Source organism: Penicillium robsamsonii (genome assembly GCF_028829455.1).
Source record: "Penicillium robsamsonii strain IBT 29466 chromosome Unknown utg000004l_segment0_segment0, whole genome shotgun sequence".
Taxonomy (NCBI): Eukaryota; Fungi; Ascomycota; class Eurotiomycetes; order Eurotiales; family Aspergillaceae; genus Penicillium; species Penicillium robsamsonii.
In genome coordinates, this window is record NW_026643222.1 from 209,390 (window position 1) to 230,547 (window position 21,158).

Here is a 21,158-nt window from a genome sequence, read left to right on the forward strand (position 1 = left end):
TACCCAACAATGCAAATGCAGTATATTTTCTAGTCAAAACAACCTAAGATTGAAAAAGACCTGGATTGCTCGTAATACCACTAAACAAGTACGTACCAATGAAAAACAACGATGCGTCAGGACATGAAAGTGAGGCTAAGAATACAAGATAGAGAAGCGGGGGAAAAAAAGAGAAGAAAAAAAAGGACCAATCAATGAGCTAAGAATACTGGGATCCCTGGAAAAAAAAAGAAGAAAATTTACCGAGAAGACAGAAACGAGTGGTTCCCGGTTCAAAATGTAGAGAATGAATACAGAAAACGACTGTGCAACGAGTGACATGTGTCGTATACGGGGTAGAAAATGGGTGGTAAGGCAAGCAGACATGTTGGCCGAGCTATCATGTCGTATTATGCGTTTTCCGGGATAGCGAGTGGATGTCAAGATTGATGAGACATCGTTGGGATAGGGGTATGGCAAGGAAGAAAAAGACGGAAGATAAAGAAGAGGTAGGGGTGGAATTGAGGACCTGGCAGACTCTGATAAAGCACAGACTCTGAAGACGCAAACACTGCCTGTGTCATATTCAACAAGCCTGTTGAATTGGCTGACGAACCTTCCCGGCCTCTCGAACGGCATCCATAAACCCATCTTCGTCGCCTACAGCAGTAAGAACCCAATAATCAGCAACACCGGGGTTCTGGATCTGCCCACCGCCAAAGCCAGCAGCGGCAGGGGCGCTGTGCCGATCTTTGGGTTTCTGGGTGTTTGCTCCGAGATTGCGGGGACCCCAGCCCAGCACGTCGCGCACAGCAAGACGGGACTGGTCATCAGTCTGGTGGAAGGAGAACAGCTGGGCTTGGAGACAGCCTAAAATGGCGACGGCAGAGCGGATCATGATGCGGTCGCCTTCGAAGACCCAGCAGTCCCAGACGCGGGAGATGCGCTCAAGGTCCAGGCCGTTTGTCAGCAGCGAGCGGAAGATCGGCTCCCAGATCTCTGCCTCGGAGAGGTGGAGAGTTTCAGCCAGGTGAGCGTGTAGACGGGGGAACTTGTAGCGCAAGGTGTCTGAGGCTAGTGTGTAGGAGCGGGCCATGGCTCCTCGATCCCAAGTGAGGAATGCGACGGGTAAAGGACGATTCAGGGCGTTGGCCATAGCGAGGAAGGCGGAAGCGGGGGTGGGGAATTGCAAAACGAGGAGGGCGGCGATGGTGTGCAGGCCGTGGATGTAGCCTACGTCGCTGCGGTACATGCAGTATGCTTGCAGGACGTCGATGAGGGTTTCCCGTAGTGGACCGCCTGCTTGGAAGAGGTTCAGATCTGGGAAGGCCTTGGGCACGTCTGTTTCGATTGCTTCAAAGCAGTCCAGGAGCCGTTTGTTGCTCTCGCTTTCTGCATCCTTCTTGCTTTGGAGATCCTTTGCTCGGCGCAGCGCTTTGGTAAATGTTTCCTCTGTTAATGCCAGTTCGTTGCCAATGGCTTTATTCCATATGGTGCCCCGATTGCGAGGCGGAATTCCACGCCACCATAGCTCGCGAATTCGGGGCTCGCGGAGAGCGCGATCCCAATTCGGGCACACATATTCATCCCAGATGTTCTGCAGTGTTACTCTGGTGTTGTCCTTTTCACACTGCGCATTGGCATCCTTGGCAGCTTTGCGTTTCTCTGAAATCCCAATTAGAAGGCCGAAAATACTTCAGGAATCTTGTCTTAGCACATACCGGTTTCTCGAGACTGGGCCATCATTTGCTGATACTGCCTCAGATGTTTTTTCTCCTCCTTCTGGTCCTTAGGCGGAAGCCAGCTTGGGCGTGTCCGCGTCAGGACCTTTTCTTTCTCCTTGCTAATTGGCAGGGGGTCGACCATGATATTTGATTTCTGCAGAGGCGGCAGAGCGATAGCATCACGGGATGCGCGATGCGAGTCCTCACTCGACTTCCGCGGAGCACCAGTTTGAATATGCTCCTCCCGCTTCCGATCTCTATCATCAGCATGCAGCTCCAGAGCTTCAGTGATGATCTTTGCCTCTTCTGACAAGTCAGATAGGAAACTGTTATACGAGTAGGTGCGAGGGTTGCGTGGGGAGAGTTGTCCACGCTCCGGTCCTGCGGAGCTCGATCGCTGTATACGCTTCATGCGGGATGCCTTGGCCGTGTTTCCGGGTGACGCTGGCTTATCGGTTTCCGCTACGGTATGCTGGATAGGCAGTGGTCGCCGTCCGGGACTGCGACCATTCGGACTAGCAGGCCGTGATGGAGTCCGATCTTGGACTGGGCGCGGAGAAATAGGAATGTTCCACAGACTTGCATCGTCCGGTAGTTCATCGTCCGAGTCGTGGTATTCTTCCTCCAGGTCTTTAAGTGATTTGCGATTCGGTTGCCAGGTTTGTTTCTGGATGGGCACTCGTGCGGATAGCGGAGACAGAGCTAGGCTGGTACTCGAGTTAGAGCGGCTGGATGTCGGCCGTAAGGGTGAGACAGATCGTGAACGGCGAGGTTGCGATGGTGCTAAACCGGGTGACTGCAGCGTGTTGCCCGAACTTCTCCGGTTTCCAGTTCTGACTGAGAGGGTGCCTGCCAATTGAGGTGGTTTGGCCGATCCACTATGGATCGGGGGTAGGGGGCTTCGCTTGCGAGGGTTGAGGGTCGCGGTCAAGTCGCGAGTTGAGGCCGCAGGGACTTTGCTTGACATTCTGGCGGCGGGCGACCGCGCCATTACCCCAGGGCGGCCGTAGGATCCTGGCTTATCGGCGTATGACAAATCGGCATCATCTTCCAAGCCAATGTCTTCGAAATTCGAGATATCCGTAAAGATACTGTCCGGACCATCTGGGTGGGAGGAGGAATGAAACGAGGAGGATTTGGAGGATTTGGACCCGGAGAGCTCGGGGGGAGAATTGGGTGTCGGACAAACGGTGGTCATGGTCTCATGTAATTATCCAGACGTATTGAACCCCCACAGTTCTGATCTACCCGGGAAAAAAAACACAGGGGAGGAAATCGACGGGATGGCCGGAAGGGGGCCGAAAACGAACGCGAGGATCGGTGTGTTTGGAGAGCGAGGGTCAGGTAGGAACAATAACACAATAGAAGTCGATTAAAATAGAAATGAATTGCAGGCACAGCCGCAGCCTGATGAGATCCAGATCAGGTGTAATCGTGTAAATAGGGATGAGAGGATATTACGGGTTGACCATGGGGGGCCAGGGGTGGAGTGTAAACAAAAAAAAGGCGAGAAATGAATGTGGGGGAAAGCAAACAGAGAAGAAGCAGAAGATTCAAACGAGAGACGAAGAGCAAAATCCAAAGAGAGAGAAAAGAAGAAACGGTGATGCTGAAGTCTGCAAGCGGAGAAAGCCTCAGGCCGCATCGGTCTGGCCGAGAACAGGGGGGTACCTCGGTGATACCTTAAGCCACTAGTGGAGAAAGGGGGATGAAGAAGTATCACTCAAGTATTAAGTACTCAATACATTTATAGGAAACCTCCCAGATGGGAAGGGATATACCTACACAGCCTTCACTCTATGAATTAAACCCCTGAAATATCATCGAGATCTTTCGCATTCAGTCGGATTTGTGCTGTGAATATATGTGGCGCAGTATGTAACATTTAATTGGCTCATGTACGATTGTACAAATTCAGCAATTGATACACTGTTTATTTGGATAGACATTCCACAGTCCAGCACTCTAGAAATATTCTAGAACCGCCATTCCTCAAACATCGCATTTCCACTTTTCACCACCTGCGTCATCCTTAAAGCTTCGGAATCTGACGTAGGTCGAGCATCTTTCGTCATCGAGTCCAACCAACGCAGCACCGCCGAATACCGCGTTTGTTTGCGCTTCAAAACGAATCGAAACGCTGCAGAAGCCAGATACTGCAGATGAGACCGATGGACGAAGCACGAGAATGAAGCCACCGAACAGCCAGCACGCCGGGCTTGGATTGTGTCAGCCGTCTGCAAAATCAGATCGCGGATAGTCTGTGTTATAATGGCAGGGCCGGGGTGCGCACGGCCCCGAAGCGATTTCATATAGCGGTACATCTTCATGGCAGAAGTGATGAAGCTGCAGTAGAGATTGGCTAACACAACTGCACGCGAGTTGTGTCCGTCATCGATGTACATGGGATGTAGCTGCAAGCGGAATGAGGAAAGCACTTTACGGTGAAATGTGCGGCCGGGAAGGCGGGTGGCCTCAACGGTCAAGGTGTTGGAGAGAGTAGCAGCAGCTGATTCGCCGCCCTCTAGAATGCGATCTCGATCGCGGTGGAATTCCAACGTGTGGGTGTCGATGAGACTACCACAATACGGGAATAATAGGGTCCCCTCTAATCTAGGGAGCAAAATGCCATCAACCGCTGCGCTGAAATTGCCCATGCTTTTGGCTGGATTGACTTGTACGCCGTACAATGGCTGGCCTCTGATCATTACTTCCAGGAACTGCATTGCCACGGCTACATCCGGTGTGATCAGGAGGAAGTCATCCACGAGTCGCAGGAGAAGAGAGTCCTCGGGTTTGATAAAAGCCAGAACCTTTCGCTCTAGCTCGGCGTAGAAGAAATTGCAAAGAATACTGGATAGCACGGAGCCTTGAGGTATGCCGTTGCGTTGGCGGAAATATTTCTTGCCTATCTTCACGAGATTGCTTCGGACATGTTCATCGAGGAGTTCCAATAGACTCTCAACGTCGCGTTCTTGTGGAGCTTGATTGTCAACAAAAACGGTGTTGGCCTTTCGCGGCGCGCCTCCGCTATTGACGAAATCTGGTAGGTTCTGCGGTCTCATCGCAGGCGCAGCGCGGCTCCTATATCTTCGTGTGGAATATCCATGTTGCACAGTAGGAACAGGCGGTTGGAATTCCATATATCTTGAGATGCGGTAGCTTTCTTCAGAGACCAGCTCTTCGATAAGCTCGAGCAACCTTTTCTGGGGGATAGTATCAAAACAAGCTTTGATGTCAAGCTTGACAAAGTACATCGGTGGGAGATTGGATCGAGAAGGGTTAGAAACCGAAGGCAGTCGTTTGGACAGCCGTTCTTTGTACGCCTTCAATCTGCGGTGCATGTCTCCAACGGAGAGCATTGACGAGCCCAATTTAGCAGGAGCTTTCTGGCGCTCGTAGGTCAACATGCTATAAATAGGTGTAATACTTGAATTGATGCTGGCGGCAAGGTACATCGGCCGGTTTTTCCATGCCGATTTCTTGAACTCTCGTTTGCGAAGATTCAAGATGGGCCGGAGGCCTGTAGATTTGGGAAGCAAACGGAGAGCACCAAAACCAAGGGAGCGCCGTGCCAGCACACGTTGGGCCTGATCTGGCTCGAGCTCCTCGAACATCGTTGCTTTTAAGTCCCCGAAAGGTTGCTGGGTCAACTGCTGCCACAGATCATGGCGGAAATAGAAAAGGCGGTTTCGGTGCGTTTGTGACTCGGTGACATAGAAGTGCGAACGAATAAGAGGAATAAGAAAGGAATCGAAAATCCAAAACATGAATTCATGGAGTAGTTCAGTGCGTTTGTGCAAGTCAGACAGGGCGATCTTCGATCTTGTCTCAGATGAAGTAGTCTGGACCTGGGGTGGCTCCAGCCAAGGAATGCTTGTTGTCTAGCGTGTGGATCAGTACGGCTTTGTCTCAGACGATCAGTTTTCAGCGCAATGACTAACCTTGACACCTTTGCAGACTTCGTGCAGACTTAGACTTTCGAATCGGCGCAATTTGATAAACCGGTCAACATGTCTGAGAACAAGCCTTAGGTTCGAGATACCATCCGGACCAACCCCCCAAAACTGTCGGGGGATCACTTTCTGGATCGCCGCTCGACAAAATGCTGAGACAGAAGACGCCGGAGTCGCATAGTCAGTCAGACTGACTGGATTTTTTCGAACCAGTTTATTGGCATCGACCTTAGATGGATCGATAGCCATGTGCGGTTCTAATCCCGAGACATCATCTGAGGTCTGCGACGAACTATCGCTTGACGACGGGTGGTTTACTCGCACCTGTGTTACTAAATTTGACTGGAGAGAGGAGATAGGCTCGCTTTTTTTGGTGTCAGGTGTGGAGGTAGCGACAAATGTGCCGTGTCTCCTGGGTCCGGTTTGCTATCAAAGGTCAGCTACACAATCCTAGCTATTGTAAACAAAAAGTGTCTCACTTCGGTTGGACAATAGTATTGCAACAACCCTCCGTAGGAGCATCGTGCGTTGCGGTTCCGGAGCTTCCGCACAAGCTCTATGGTGACTCCACGAAGCCTTTTAGGTACCTTGACACTTCTCACGCCGCCAGAATCTGCGTCTGCGAATTCATTCCCGAGCCGGGGCCGCTGTAGTTGCTTCTCTTCTTCCAGACGAGCTATCTCACTCTCACGAAATATGAAACTCTTCGAGGCATCCACGTTTTTGCGTGCCTCCGGGCCCAACGTAAATACATTCAGTAGGCCAAATTGCCGAGGAAAGATGTACTTCATTACATGGACTGTTTGCGCCATCGAGTCTAGCGATGAGAAGCGGCTAAGAACATCTAGAGTGGAAATTAGCGTAAACCTAAAATCTGACATTCAAACTGCGAAGCACGTACGTGTTTGTCCTAGTCCAGAGGAGACTTGCTTTTTGGACTCGGCACGTCCATAGAGAATACGCCGCCGTAGAAACACAATGTCGTTTGGCGTTTGAGTTGTCTTATCGGAATTCTGTTTGCGTTCAGCTTCATCTTCGGAATGTCCCGGACCAGTGGTAGGCATTGGGTCTTGTGCCGTGGCAGCAAACCCATTGACTCCCGGGGACGCATCGCTCAAAGGCTTGAGATCCGAGAGCGGTAAACCTAGAAAAGCATCAGCACATCACGGTGAATATCTCTCTCTTCGCCCTTGATAACCCCGTACCGCTGAGTTGGTAGTAGATGCCCTTTTGGGCGTTGATAGCGGCAAATATTCCGCAATCGAAAAGGAGCTGCATCATAATATCCTCCCCATTACTACCGAGCAAGCCAAGGACCTCTGCCCATGCACCCTCTGTGAGAACCTGGACATTCTGATTCGCAACTTGAGACACAATGCCTGGAATACTAGTCGCTTGAGCAGTCCGCCCCATAGACTGGCGTTGGAAGCCATACGTCAGCAAATGCTGTTGCTTTTGATAGGAGCCATTGTTATGATTGAAGAGTTTCCAGATCACAAAGTCAACCACCTACAGCTAGGGTCAGTGGTCTGGTACCTAGAAATGATGTGGCCACGGACGCACCTCAGACTGTGGACAGGTCGGTCCCGTATCGGTGCTGGCGAGGATAGACCGCGATTGAGACGCATTAAAAGATGAGTATTCTTTTTGTCGCTCCGAATTGAGGGTCGGAGAAGACTGCTTCAGCACACCCACCAGGGTGGAGTCTAGCAGCTCCGCCAACGTTTGGGATGCATTAGTATCTTGGTTTTCAGGCGAATCCAATGTCAAGATGCGGCGCCGACGCGACTTGGAGGTCACGGGAAGTTGCTGGAGCAGGAACTCCCGCAAAGGTACGACCTGTCGGTAGTATAGGGATATAACGGGATGGCTTGTTTTTGCGTGGGAAATTGGGGCATGGGGCGTTCTGAAACGGGGAGCTGTGGTGATACCAATGTGAGACGCGGGACCGCGGTCCTTAATGGGTCTTTTCCGCTTTTTGGCCATGCTCGGCAATTAAATAATGTCTTTTCACCCTGTGGTTTTCTCAAGTTGACTCCATTGCATGGTCAATCGTTTTGAGTTCCCAAGACACGCGACGCGTCAAGGTTCGGCAAACAAGAAGTTCGGATGCGGGAATGGGCTCTTGCCCTTTCAAATTCAGACACCTTTCTGATATCAGTTGTTTTTATACATATATATGTATAATCGGCGTTGAATGTCTCTAAAGTATGTATATAGAATATACAATATAGAGACTTCGAATGTAAACACGTGAAATCAGGACAGGAACCAATCAACGCTACCAGTTAAACATCAGACTGAACCATGGAACTGACGGTCTAGATACTGGTCTATTGCGTCTCCACTGCGTCATCCACGGGTCTTCCATCTCGTTCCTGAAGAGGCACGATACCTTAGTTACAGTATTGTAGCTGTTATATATATGATGGAAGTATTTTCACTATCTATAATGTATATAAAAGTACATAAAGATATACATGGGGTACCCATATTATACAGTACAGCCCTGAAGGCATCAAATATCGATGAAAAGACAAACAAACCCACATCTAAAATTCACAGTTTCACATTAGATGTTTCAACCCCAATTTCTTTCTTCTCCCTCTTCTTTCATCCCAAATCTCTTTCCTCGGACTCCTCATAATTCCTTCCCATACATCACAAAATTATTGTTCAAAAATAGATCGACACTGGAGTAGGTCAGCCCGATCAAAACGGATTGGCCCGGAGAGCTAACAAACCGGCCCACCGCCAGGATTCGCTTTCAAACCCCTCAACTACCAGGTTCCATCACCTATCAGCGTCCACTGTTGATAGACAAAACATCAGTTTGAGCTCGATCCTCTTATTCGCCCTCCAGTGTAAATTCGGCAACCGGCCGATCCTCGATCTCACCACCCTACTATTCCCCGATTCTCCCGATCTGAACCCCATTCACCTTTCCAATTTAGGTTCGACGGGGGACATATTCCCCTCGATATCGGTTTATTTTTATGAGCTTGCAAGTGTCTCAAACATGAATGTTGAATGGGTGTGCGCCACCCGAGAGGATTGCTTTGTAGCCTGAATCGACTCATCTGCGACATTCCCGTTGGGCGACCATCCCGGAACAACGCACCAGCTCAACCCGCCCAGAACCAAAAGGCCGCGACCAGTCCACGTCGACCTGTCGGCCTGAAGCATGCAAGATGTCTGGCGGTGACGAGCAGGGTTTTGATGTCCGGTATTGCGAGCCGCCTCCGTTTGGGCGACAATCGTCGGCCCCGGTATTTGGCCAATCTGTCAATGAGCACACTACCACTTCTTTAGGTGACTCGCCGACCGACTCTTTCTCCCCCCAGGCACAATCATCGACCACGTATTTTTCACCGTCGGGCTCCATTCGTCCCCATAATTCCTCTTCCGCAAATCACCTGTCGGGCGATCAATTGCAAGATAGTAGAGGGGTGTCTCCAGACCCTGCTGACTATTATCGCCAGCGTGGATCCCTGCCAGGAACATCGTCCAATGTAAGAGAGGGGTTCGGCGATGTAATAACGGGCATGGCTGCGGCCAACTATCCTGCAGTCGGTGACAAAGTGTCACCCCTGCCAACAAACATGTTGGAGTCATCGCGCGCTAGACGTCAACCATATCGCTCAACCTCAGATTCTCCAACATTAGGAGCTCCCTCTGCCAACATACCTCCGTTGAAAACGAACCAAAGATCACGACAGCCATCGTTCAAAGATCTTGTCAACAAGTTCAACAAAACGTCCGATCAGATCTTACCTTTGCCATCTGTTTCTCGTCCGGCCTCAAGGGCACCAAGCCCTTCCGGAAGTGTTGACGGAGAGCGAAATCGGGTATTGCCACGACGTCGTCAGTATCGTGATTCCCTACCAGAGTCGACCACCAATTCTCAAGCGATAGTCGATTCGACCCCATCGTCGCCGGAGATAGAGAGATTCGGTCCGCCCCTAGACACAAACGGTGCTATTCCGCCACCTCTGTTTCAACGGACCCCGGTGTCGCATCCTCGCCGGCCATTATTCGGTGAACTGTTGCCGATCAACACACAGATTCACAACGGAGTCATATCGCGTCTACAACAACGCCGCGGGTCGGATGGAAGTATTCCAAGTCCAAACCCAGCCTTCCTTGAGCATCACGATCAATATCCCGCAAAATCACCACTTACACCTACTGCATGGTATCTTGGACACACAACTTCTTTGGAGGCCGTCCACGGGATAAATACAACCGGTAAACATCGCCGAGTTCAAAGTGACTTGGATAAAATAAGAGAACCCCTTGCAGAACCGTGGAATCCTGAAATGGCGGTACCTGCGCCCTTGCGCCGGACCAAACCCGGCCATGGATCGCCCCCGGACAGTCCAAATTCCAAGTCTCGCATTCCTGTCTTCTCGCACCGCCTCACTGCTTCCGGCCCCGAAAGCTTATCACCCTCCTCCAATCCAACCTTCAGCAGCCGATCCGCTGCCATCACCTCGCCGCCCAAGGGCAGTAGTCGCCTTCCTATTCCGTCACCTAAACAAAGTCCTCCTCGCATGCCAGCAGACGATCCCTCTTCGTTCGCGACAACCTCGCGTGGTAGACGGGATCTAACAATTGGCCGAACCCGCAATCAATTATCTGAATCCAGCCGGCGACTTCAGGCCTACATCGCTGAGCCGCCGCCCAAAAAGTCGCCTCCGTTGCGCAGTTCACGACCTCGACAACCCGTCTCACATGGTGCCGCGGTCTCCCCCACGCTCCAAAATCGGAGATAGAGTTTTGAATTTACAAAAACAAGCCAGCCACAGCGGCTCGCGGTCTCGTCCTGAACGCAAATTACCCGAATTGGGCAAGGTTGATTTTGACGCTCGTCGGCGGCACATTCAACAGGCCATCAACCGACACTCAGGCACCCCCCTTGCTGAAAAGAATCAGAATGACAGAGGACCGGACATATCAACTGCTGCAAAGGCAAAGCTTCGACATCACGCTTTGGCGCGAGAGCAGGAGACGCATGAAGACTTCAAGCAACCGACAGATGAACCTACAATTACCCCCAACGTACCCATGACTAACGCGCCGTCATCCGATGAGATGATTACGATGGTCGAAGAGGTGACCGACTCGGTTGAGTATAAGGAAAATATGGTTCATGCCGTGCCTAGGCTGCACCTCAACACTGCCCTGCCGGCCTCGGATATGGCAGCGCCCCACACAACAATGGACTCTCCCACCCTTGGCCTCCCACAGGGTATGAATTCGACGACTGCAGATCAAAAACAGCCTACCAATGGTGTCATAACACATTCGGCTGCTACGTCGGACTCCGGCGATACCCATGTCACTACTTTTGATCCGGAGCCGCAGTCCGGGCTGTTGCAGCGCAATCCCAGCATTTCTCATCGAACTATTCTGGATCAAATAATGCAAATCCGCGACAGCCCGAGTGACGACTCATGCGATGAACCCGATTGTAGTCTGTCAGAGAACGACGACAGAGAATCCATCCAGATTATGCTTGGAGATACGACCTATTACAATTCGTCTAGCAGCACCAATACTCAAGAGGCTGAGCATTCATCAATGAACCGGGCTCAAAATGGGACTCATCTTCACAACCGATGGAGCATCAGTTCATGGTCCTCTATACAAAACCAACATTCCACCTGTGACGAGCAGTGTGACGAGAGTGGGGATGATTCTCTGCTACAAGGCCGTGAAACAGAACCACCAACTGAAACTTGTTCAGCTGTCTCAACAAGGCCAGCTTCAATAGTGGACAATGAATCATCAGGTCCAATTCAGGATCATGGCGTAATGGGACCAAACACACTTCATGCATCTGAGCAGTTTCGACCCAATGCCTTCTCTACCCCCCAAGCTTGGCTAGATTGGGCAAATGGGACTCGAAGCGTGCCACTCAGCTTTATCTGGAGGAGTTGACGCGAGGCAGGAGCCAATACCCTGGCTCAACAATTCACATCTCGTCCGAGCCTCGATCTCATCCCATGGATACACGTACAAATGGGCGACCCGGTAGTCTGACTGACGATCCAGTCATCGTGCCAGAATTCCAAGAGTTCCGTGCCTCCGATAAACTCTCACACACGGCTAGTTTGGTTGGACGAGATGATTGGGAACATGCATCTCCCTCTATCATGGACTGGATGCAGGTTGCAGCTGAAGATGAAGTTATGACTCCGGACACTGAAACTGATGGCATGCGTACTGAAGGGTTGCTCACACCACGCGTGGTGCCTTCGGCAGTCCACGACGTGGGCGCATCGAGTACAAACAGTGGTCTTGGACTCTCCGTTGATATCCAAGCTCCCAACGAGCAGACCCAGGCTAGTGTTTTCCCTTCATCAACATTCCCCCCGTCTTCAACAACTCAATCACTCGATAATGAACCTCCTGGAGGTGAAAATCCGCTTATCTCTTCGGGCCACATTGGACTCAACCACGGTATACACACTGCTGCGGGACACAGCCCGGGTAGCAGTCAAGACTCTTCATTTCAAACTTTGGAGTCTATTCAATCTTCTATGGCCGCTGACTCCTCCGCTACTTCGCTTATTCCGTCTACTGAGCAAACCATTAGGGTTGAGCCAAAGGATTCACCTTCTCCGGAACAACGACGTCTCAAGAAGCGGCGTCACATAATCAAAGAACTTGTTGATACGGAACACACCTTTGGTCATGATATGATAATCATTGAGGATATCTACAAGAGTACCTCGCTCACAGTGTTGGATCCCGATGATGTCAAGGTTCTCTTCGCCAATTCCGATCAAGTCGCGGCATTTTCCGACAAGTTTTTGTATGATCTAAAACAAGCAGCTCAAAGCATCTACGTTATACCAAAGGCTCTGCGATGGACCAGCAAGCGAAAGCGCAACAATCAGTCTGCCGAGTCCACTACCCCAGAGGCCGATGAAGCAGCCGAGCTTGCAGGAATGTCAGAGCTCGAAAAGGATCGCGCGACCTCTGTGGGTCAGATTTTTGTCACCCACATGGCGCAGATGGAAAAGGTGTACACCGACTACTTGAAGAACCACGATACTGCAAACAAGAAACTTCAGGTTGTGCAGCGTAATCCGAAAGTCAGCTTTTGGCTGAGCGAATGTCAGAAGGGTGCTATGGATCTCACCACCGCCTGGGATTTGGACTCTTTGCTTGTTAAACCCGTGCAAAGAATCTTGAAGTATCCCCTTATTCTCCGCGATCTATTGGAGTCCACGCCAAACGACCACCCCGACCGAGCGGCGATTGCCAGTGCCCTGGAAGAGGTCACAAATGTTTCTCATCGTATCAACGAGCTGAAGAAACGAGTAGACCTTGTTGGTCAAGCCGTCGGTCGAAAGCGCAACCAGTCCGATGTGCGCACCGGTCTGTCTAAAGCATTTGGTCGCCGCACAGAGAAATTCAGACAGCAAGTTGGCCTCTCCGACCTGTTTGAAGATAAAACCTATGATTCGCTAGCGCAAAAGCTTAGCGACGGCTATTTCCAGTTGCAGGTTGTCATGCGTGACGCCGAGAGTTATTCCCGAGATGTGCAACTTTACGTGAACCAGTTCAATGAGTATGCCGATTCGATTGAAGAGATTGTTAGCATGTCGCCTTCTCCGTATCCACAATTGGAGATCAAGTGGCATCAGTTCAAGATGACAGTTCAGGAACTTGTGAAGACTGCTCTGCCAGAACATGTACGTTGTGTCGCGTTTACATTTTGAACAAAATACTAACATTTAAACGCAGCTTGCTGTCGTCCGCAAAACGGTTATTGATCCGATGGTTGAACTACTAGGACTATACAATGCACCCCAGCGAGTCATGCGGAAGCGCGACAAGCGACTCCCGGAATATGCGCGCTACAAAGCCATTAAAGACCGTGGCGACAAACCTGATAAGAAGACTATCGAACAGGGCGAGCAATTCCTGGCTTTGAATGATACTTTGAAGGATGAATTGCCTAAGCTCTATGCGTTGACTGCCAAACTGATGGCAGCATGTCTGAAGAACTTTATCGAAATTCAAACTGTGTGGTACAGCGTTCTACAGAAAAAGATTGGTGTTCATGTGGAATTATTCCCCAATGACCTCGACAGGCTCATCAGCGACTTCAATAGCGACCACACTTTAATGGAAGCACGAGTGGCGGAGCTAAGCTCTTGCAACGGGGCGATGATAGCTCATTCGCTCAATTTGGTCCCACTTTCACCCAGTGAGCGTCAAAACCCCATGTCACCTCGCCGTCCTTCTACGGTGAACAGCTCAAATGCGCGACCTGGGTCTATGAACGATGATTCACCCAAAATGTCCCGGGATTTCAGCGTCGGCAGCCAATCATTCCAGTCTCCTCAGATAGAAAGCCACTCCAGCCGCAGCAGCCGTTACCGGGCTGATTCCATTCTATCTGGTCGAATTGTCCCAGGCACTCCCAATCAACTGCTGCAGCAAGTTACCAGTTCTTCCACCCCTGGGAGGACGAGTGACGTCGAGCCGTTCCCAAGCTTACCGAGACTCAGCCTAGACACACCTTTCCTCGAGGATGTGATCAACAGCTCCTCGCACTCGAGCAATGCGCCAACCTCCCCGACTGATCGATACTCGGGATTTTTCTCGTCTGCCATGCCCATGTCGGATGTGCCAAGTGATACCGTTGTGGATGGACACTTTGAACGCAGCGCCCCTCCCGTAGGCCCTGCAACGTTGTTCTGCGCGGCGAGTGTTTATGACTTTGAAATCGACGCTCGTACCGAGGGTGGATATCCCTATCTGACCTACGCGTCCGGGGATATCTTCGACGTCATAGGCGAGAAGGGCGAGCTTTGGCTTGCCCGTAATCAGGACGATGTTACCAGGACAGTTGGGTGGATTTGGAACAAGCATTTTGCCCGACTCAGCACCTGAATTAACAATTTCACGCCATGTTTTCGATGTATTTGCCAATTATTTCTCAAAAATCTGCAAAACCCATAAGGGGTTCATACTAACTACAGGAGCTACAGGATCATATTCCATGTTTCTTTCGCCTGAATTTTTTCTGATCTGTCTTCATATTTTTCTTTTCTTTTCAAAATAATACTCCTGGAGACCAGGGCAAAACAAAAGCTACTACATTGCAATGTTGCCGCTTTGATTTGCTTTGATCTGCGTTGGCCTTATTCGGCGTCATTTCGTGTTGATGACTTATGGTCGTTTTCTTTTCTGTTCATCTCAGTTGCTTTGCTCCCTTGTTTCTTCTATTTGATTTCAGTTGCGCTCTCAGTTCATTTCCTCCCATCTCCGCGCATGTTCTGAACCTCTTCTTCTACTGGAGCTCTGGGATGCACGTTTAGATACCCCTCTTTCTTGTGAATTCAACTCTTTTAATAATTCCTGCATATTCAAATGATGGGCGTATGATGATTGAATTCTGTGTATCTATACTCTTATAATTCCCATCAGTATTGAACAGTATAATCCACTATCTCCATATACTTTATGTAGCATCATGTGACCCCCACATGTGACGCAGCCTGATCATCCTTATCTTGGCCTGAATCCAGTTCTTTTGAGAATTTGTCCCTCGTCTTGTGTTCCTCTCATAACCTCCTCTTCCTGTGTCCCCGATTGCATCATCCGAAACCCACAGACTGGGTCTAACCCTCCCCTGCACGGCCACTGCCTAATCTATTTGCTCTTAACCTTGGTATACTCTGCATACTCAGCTATTGTCCATAAGCACAATTGAAATCAGCATTAGCATTCAAGCCCTCCATCCTCCGCCTCTCTTCTTGTCCGCCACCTGTAAGGCTGACGGCCTCCCCCTCCGAAGCGCCCCGCCGCCTAATCCCGAGGTCCCGACCGGTCCCACTTCCACTCCGCCAGTGCAGAAACGGGGGAAACATTCGAGCCTGTCACTCGGGACAGTGCCGACGTCTCTTGCCTCCAACTTTGTCCGCCACTGCATATTACAGCGTGAATCGCATTTAGATTGTGCGCGGGGCATCCCGAACTCTCAAGTTCTGCACAAAGATCTGCCCCGTTTATCATAACCGCGATTTGTGGGGTTTGTCTTGGCTATCTTCGGAGCCTAGGACGTATTTCGCGTTCTTGACTGTGGCGCAGTGTATAGCTTTCCTTGCCACGGCTTCTACGGCATTCATTTTCTAGCGGTCTGAACTCGGTTTTGTGACTTCAACACACATAACATATCGTCATCATGTTGCGCAAGGTACGCGGGCGCTTTGGCGATAAGGTGAGTTTGGCTCGATTGGCACTAGCGGCACATGTACTGACTTGCGCAGTTGAATCCAGATGATGCTTTTTTGAGTTGTAAGTTCTGGAACAGAACTTGTCGCTTTGATGATTTGAAGACGGTATACTTACAAGTCGTCCTTGGGTGCTCATAGATTACGACGTGCGATGTGTGGAATCAAACCCCGAAGCGAGGAAGGTTCTAGGCGGCTAACAAACAAGTAGTGACAAGAGAGGATATGCAAACTCTCAAGAACGACTGGCTCACAGATAACGTGGGTTTCAATGGCGAGACAACCCTGCTAGCTGGGACACATGAGCTAATTTGTCATAGATCATTTCATTCTGGGAGGAGTAAGTCCCTACAGTCGGCCCGGCATACTTCACAGTACCGAACATGGCACTGATTCTCGACTTGCTTGCTCTAGATATCTCGAACATGAATTTCTTGCACGATACCAATCCTCCAACATCGTCCTTCTCCGCCCTAGCATGTCATTCATGATCCTTCAGACCCCGGACCCACGCACCCTCCGCGAAGCACTCCCGGACTTTAGCCGAGCAACCCATGTCTTCCTCCCCATCAACGATTGTCGCAATGTCTCCCAAGCAGAAGGAGGCACGCACTGGTCCCTCTTGTTGATCTCGGTCGTCGACCGCATCGCATTCCACTATGACTCGCTATACCAAGGAAACGTCTGGGAAGCAGACACGGTCACTCGCAAATTCGGATACCTCCTAAACGTGCCCATTAGGTTCCTGCATCTAAACGACTCACCCCAGCAAGACGGCGGCAGCGACTGCGGCGTGTACGTGTGTATGAATATGCGGTATCTTCTCATGAAGCGGTTGCTGATGGCGAGCGCACATGAGAAAGTGAGTATGAGTCTTGGAGGGCGAAAGATCGACGCCAGTGGGTCTCGCAAAGAAATGGCCAAGATCATCGAAGGATTCCGGAAAGAAGGCGAGCGTCGACGATCGTATGTCACCCTTATGCTACCTAGCTGCACATCGCCGTAGACGGAACAGAAGCAAGATGCTAATAGCGGAATTCTTTAGGACAAGCGCTAGTCCTATGGGAAAGAAATCGAGGAGTCCTCCGCGTGTTGATTGATCGGTCTTTTCCTTTATTCTTATGAGTTTACGTCTTCATGGTTCCTTACACACTCTGACTCTTTTTCAAAAGACAAAGCCTCATCAAGAACTTGTGGACATTACATTGATGATCGTGTACTTACCAGCGTTGCATTACTTGAATGCGTATCATGAACTATATACATAATGAGTTTAAATGTACGGTGTATTGCACTATATACTTCCCCATAAACTGATTCCTATTGTTTCCCGAAGGAACTTACGTACCTCGACACACTATGTACGTATATTGTAGGCACCTATGTGGATGGATATAAGAACCGCATCAAGGTCGCCAAGCCATGCTGGCGTTGGAGTAGCTGCTTGAGCGACGAGAAGAAGGGGACCGATAAGCCATATACTTTCCCGGACAGGCTTCACTGTTCAAAGCCTGGTTAACTTTCCGACTTTAGTCATTGTAGCAGAGTCGTGGCTATTGGTCTTGTATCGATGAAATTGATGCTCGAAAGTCGGTGTAAGGGTCCTATGTGGCAAGGGTACGTAGAAAGCTATATGGAGTGCGGAGTACTCCGTCCACTATACATATAGGCTGCAAATAACCTTAATCAGTGATTCATCACACTTGAAATCAAGTTCCTCTTATGATATATCAAGTCAGGTGTCTAGCCGGTATATACCGATTACAATGTACTCCGTACTATTTCCACGGCTATGCATGTAGTTGTGAAGTAGATGTGGAAGTAGATTCACATTTCAGATATCTACTTAGGCAAAGGAAGTTACCTATGAACAAAAAGTAGAAGTTCAGTATAAACTTATAAAAGTCCAGTTCATCGTGTAAGCTCCCTATCTTATCGCCGTGCGGAGCCAAAGCCCAAGCGCAACGTCAATTCCCCTCAACGTCTCCCGGAATCCACATCCTTTATCGTCTCCGTCCTAGAACGACTCAAACTCCCAGTCGGGCTGAACCGGGTAGATGCAGCAGAACTCGAGAGGCGACACCGAGCAGAGCGGTAAGCGCCAATCGATCGGCAAGAGGAAGCTTTCTGATCAAGGAGGGTCGCAGCCGCGATCGCAACAAACCATCTCCGAGCTCCTCTCTCAGAGGTACTCACCCGACATTGATTCTCAAACCCATAAGCGTTCTCGTCTGTCGCCATCTCCCTCACGCCCCTCAACCCAACCCATCACGCATAAGATGCATCCGATTTCCGGTTCCCCGCCTAAGAACGGCGCGCCTAGTCGGGGAGTGTCTGGGCCAAATGGCCCCATCCGATCTCAAGGCTTGAACGCTAATGCCCGTCAAAACAACTTTTCTCCTCATACCGGCGCGAAAAAGCTCGTCGTCAAGAACCTTCGTACGGGGCCACGGCTTAACCAGGAATCATATTTCGATAAGGTGTGGTCGCAGTTGGATGCGGCTTTAACGGCTATTTTCGATGGCAGGAAACCAGAAAGCTCGCTGGAAGAGCTATACAAGGGCGGGGAGAATGTCTGCCGCCAGGAGCGGGCAGCTTTGTTGGCAAAGAAGCTTCAGGAACGGTGCAGGGAGTATGTCAGTGGGACAATGCGGACGAATCTTGTTACGAAAGCTGGAGGTAGCACCGATGTCGCTACATTGCAGGCAGTGATTGAGGCATGGTCGGCCTGGCACTCGAAACTAGTATGTGGCAAGGAAATATGAATGGGGTTCACAGCTAACTTTTCCACTCCACCAGGTTACTGTTCGCTGGATCTTCTATTACCTCGACCAGTCATTCCTCTTGCATTCCAAAGAACAACCGGTGATCCGTGAAATGGGATTGATTCAATTCCGGTCATACATCTTCTCCGACGCCAGTCTGAAGCCAAAGATTTTGAAAGGAGCATATGATTTGATCGAGGCGGATCGAGGCGGATTTACAAAGGCATTGGCAGATTCAAGTCTACTCAGAGAGGCAATGCAGCTTTTCCACAGCCTCGATGTTTATGGGAGTGACTTCGAGCCTTTATTCATGGCCAAGTCGGAGGAGTTTGTGAAGGAGTGGTCTCAACAACAAGCAGCAGGATCCCTGGCTTCATACGTCGAGAATGCTCACCGGTTGATCGAACGCGAAGTAGAACGATGCGGTCTGTTCTCTTTCAATCGAAGCACGAAGCTTAAACTGTCCGAGCTCTTGGATGAGACTCTAGTTACACAGCAGGCCGACGTGTTGACCAACGAAGATGAAGTGCTTGGTTTGATGCGAGCCGGCAATAAGACCGCCTTGAAACAACTATACGGTTTGCTTGACCGGCGAGATCTTACCCTCCAATTGAAGCCTGCATTCAGAAAGTACATCGTCGAGGGGGGTGAGAGCATCATGTTTGATCAAGACAAGGAGGTTGATATGGTCGTTCACCTGCTCCAATTTAAGCAAAAGGTTGATGATCTTTGGTCAAATGCTTTCGAGTCGAACGACGAGTTGAGTAACACCCTTCGCGAAGCCTTTGGTACCTTTATGAATCATGGGAAGAAGATGGATTCTACGGGTGGCACCGACAACCCCAAGTCGGGTGAAATGATCGCCAAATACGTGGATAGGCTGCTTAAGGGCGGCTACAAGTTGCCACCCGGCCGGAATCCAGAGGAAGTAAGCCTGATGTCCGACGATGCAGAGCTTGATCGACAGCTTGATCAAGTTCTCGACCTTTTCCGGTTCGTACATGGAAAGGCCGTCTTTGAAGCCTTTTACAAGAACGACCTTGCTCGGCGTCTCTTGATGAAACGAAGCGCGAGCAATGATGCGGAAAAGAGCATGTTAGCTCGTTTGAAGAACGGTTTGTCGCATCGAAGATCCTATCTTTATGCGCCTCGACTAATATTTAATCAGAATGCGGGTCCAGTTTCACTCATAACCTCGAGTCCATGTTCAACGACATGGACACTGCTAACGAGGAAATGACAGCCTTCAGACGGTCTCAGCAGGAGGAGCGGAAGGGTCGGTTCGAATTCGAAGTCGCCGTGCTCTCTGCCGCCGCCTGGCCGACATATCCCGATGTTCCCGTACGCATTCCATCGAATATCGCACGCTCGATCAAAAAATTCGAGACTTTCTACCACAACAAACATACAGGGCGCAAGCTCACCTGGAAACATCAACTGGCACATTGTCAGCTGACTGCAAACTTCCCCCAAGGCAAGAAGAACCTAGTAGTCAGCTCGTTCCAGGCAATTGTATTGTTACTATTTAACGATATCCCCGATGGCGAGAGCATGTCGTACACCCAGATCCAAGAAGCAACCGGATTGTGTAAGTGGACCATCCAGCAGCACCCCAGCGTCGAACAATCCCTAACATAACACACAGCGGACCCGGAATTGAAACGAACACTCCAGTCTTTGGCATGCGCCAAATACCGAGTCTTATCCAAGAACCCCAAGGGCAAGGATGTGAACTCCAGCGACCAATTCTCGTACAACGCGAATTTCAGCGACAAACAACTGCGCATTAAGATCAACCAGATTCAGCTGAAGGAGACTAAAGAGGAGACTAAGTCTACGCATGAGCGGGTTGCGGCCGATCGCCAGTTTGAGACGCAGGCTGCTATCGTACGCATTATGAAGAGCCGCAAATCCCTCAGCCACGCCGAGCTGGTTGCGGAGGTTCTCAGTGCCACTAAGACCCGGGGTGCTCTTCAGCCTGCTGAGATTAAGAAAGAGATTGAGAAGTATGTATCAATATTACTCCCCCGTTGTCTCCGGTTATCATGTTTAACATTGTTTTCTCCCTAGGTTGATCGAGAAGGAATACATCGAACGCAAAGAAGGCACTAATCAATACAGCTACGTGTCATAAGGCATAATTTTTATTTTTACATGTTAAGAGTAGGTACTTTACTGAATGCATACATTATTTGGTTTATGTTTTGGGAGACATTTAACTTGTCCTTTGGGGGTAATTGTGCATCTATAGTAAGACAGTACAATGGGATTTGGATCTTTCAACAGAACCGCTAGAGGTATCCCCCTGATCCTAATTACAATCTTTTATTAACTACAGAGTAAGTCTGGGTGACGATGAAAAGGACATAATGAAAAAGTACATTGAACATAGTGAATCTCTACATGTTGGTTTCGAACGTCTACCTTTTCATCCTCTCATCAGATCAATCTTCTTATCCGCAACCATCATATGTCTTT

The 21,158-nt window shown here is 49.9% G+C and overlaps 5 protein-coding genes across 5 annotated transcripts; 3 read left to right on the forward strand and 2 right to left on the reverse strand.

Annotated features, from left to right (window-relative positions):
* Positions 1-565: 565 nt before the first annotated feature.
* Positions 566-2,901, reverse strand: N7447_007564 (putative TBC domain protein; the record flags this gene model as incomplete). The annotated part of the gene is made up of 2 exons (XM_057231826.1): positions 566-1,644; positions 1,701-2,901. The coding sequence occupies 2 exons, from the start codon at positions 2,899-2,901 to the stop codon at positions 566-568; spliced, it is 2,280 nt and encodes a 759-aa protein (XP_057083591.1).
* Positions 2,902-3,679: 778 nt separating this feature from the next.
* On the reverse strand, positions 3,680-7,645 carry N7447_007565 (telomerase reverse transcriptase; the record flags this gene model as incomplete). The annotated part of the gene is made up of 6 exons (XM_057231827.1): positions 3,680-5,587; positions 5,648-6,085; positions 6,139-6,503; positions 6,561-6,803; positions 6,865-7,168; positions 7,223-7,645. The coding sequence occupies 6 exons, from the start codon at positions 7,643-7,645 to the stop codon at positions 3,680-3,682; spliced, it is 3,681 nt and encodes a 1,226-aa protein (XP_057083592.1).
* A 1,205-nt stretch (positions 7,646-8,850) lies between these two features.
* On the forward strand, positions 8,851-14,572 carry N7447_007566 (putative Rho guanyl nucleotide exchange factor; the record flags this gene model as incomplete). Its single annotated transcript, XM_057231828.1, has 4 exons — positions 8,851-10,396; positions 10,458-11,453; positions 11,510-13,365; positions 13,418-14,572. The coding sequence occupies 4 exons, from the start codon at positions 8,851-8,853 to the stop codon at positions 14,570-14,572; spliced, it is 5,553 nt and encodes a 1,850-aa protein (XP_057083593.1).
* A 1,294-nt stretch (positions 14,573-15,866) lies between these two features.
* On the forward strand, positions 15,867-17,015 carry N7447_007567 (Ulp1 protease family protein; the record flags this gene model as incomplete). Its single annotated transcript, XM_057231829.1, has 6 exons — positions 15,867-15,902; positions 15,952-15,979; positions 16,127-16,176; positions 16,236-16,255; positions 16,330-16,881; positions 16,961-17,015. 6 exons carry the CDS (start codon positions 15,867-15,869, stop codon positions 17,013-17,015), a joined length of 741 nt encoding a protein of 246 aa, XP_057083594.1.
* Positions 17,016-17,972: 957 nt separating this feature from the next.
* On the forward strand, positions 17,973-20,814 carry N7447_007568 (cullin family protein; the record flags this gene model as incomplete). Its single annotated transcript, XM_057231830.1, has 5 exons — positions 17,973-18,659; positions 18,715-19,795; positions 19,849-20,268; positions 20,326-20,686; positions 20,751-20,814. 5 exons carry the CDS (start codon positions 17,973-17,975, stop codon positions 20,812-20,814), a joined length of 2,613 nt encoding a protein of 870 aa, XP_057083595.1.
* Between the last annotated feature and the right edge of the window lie 344 nt (positions 20,815-21,158).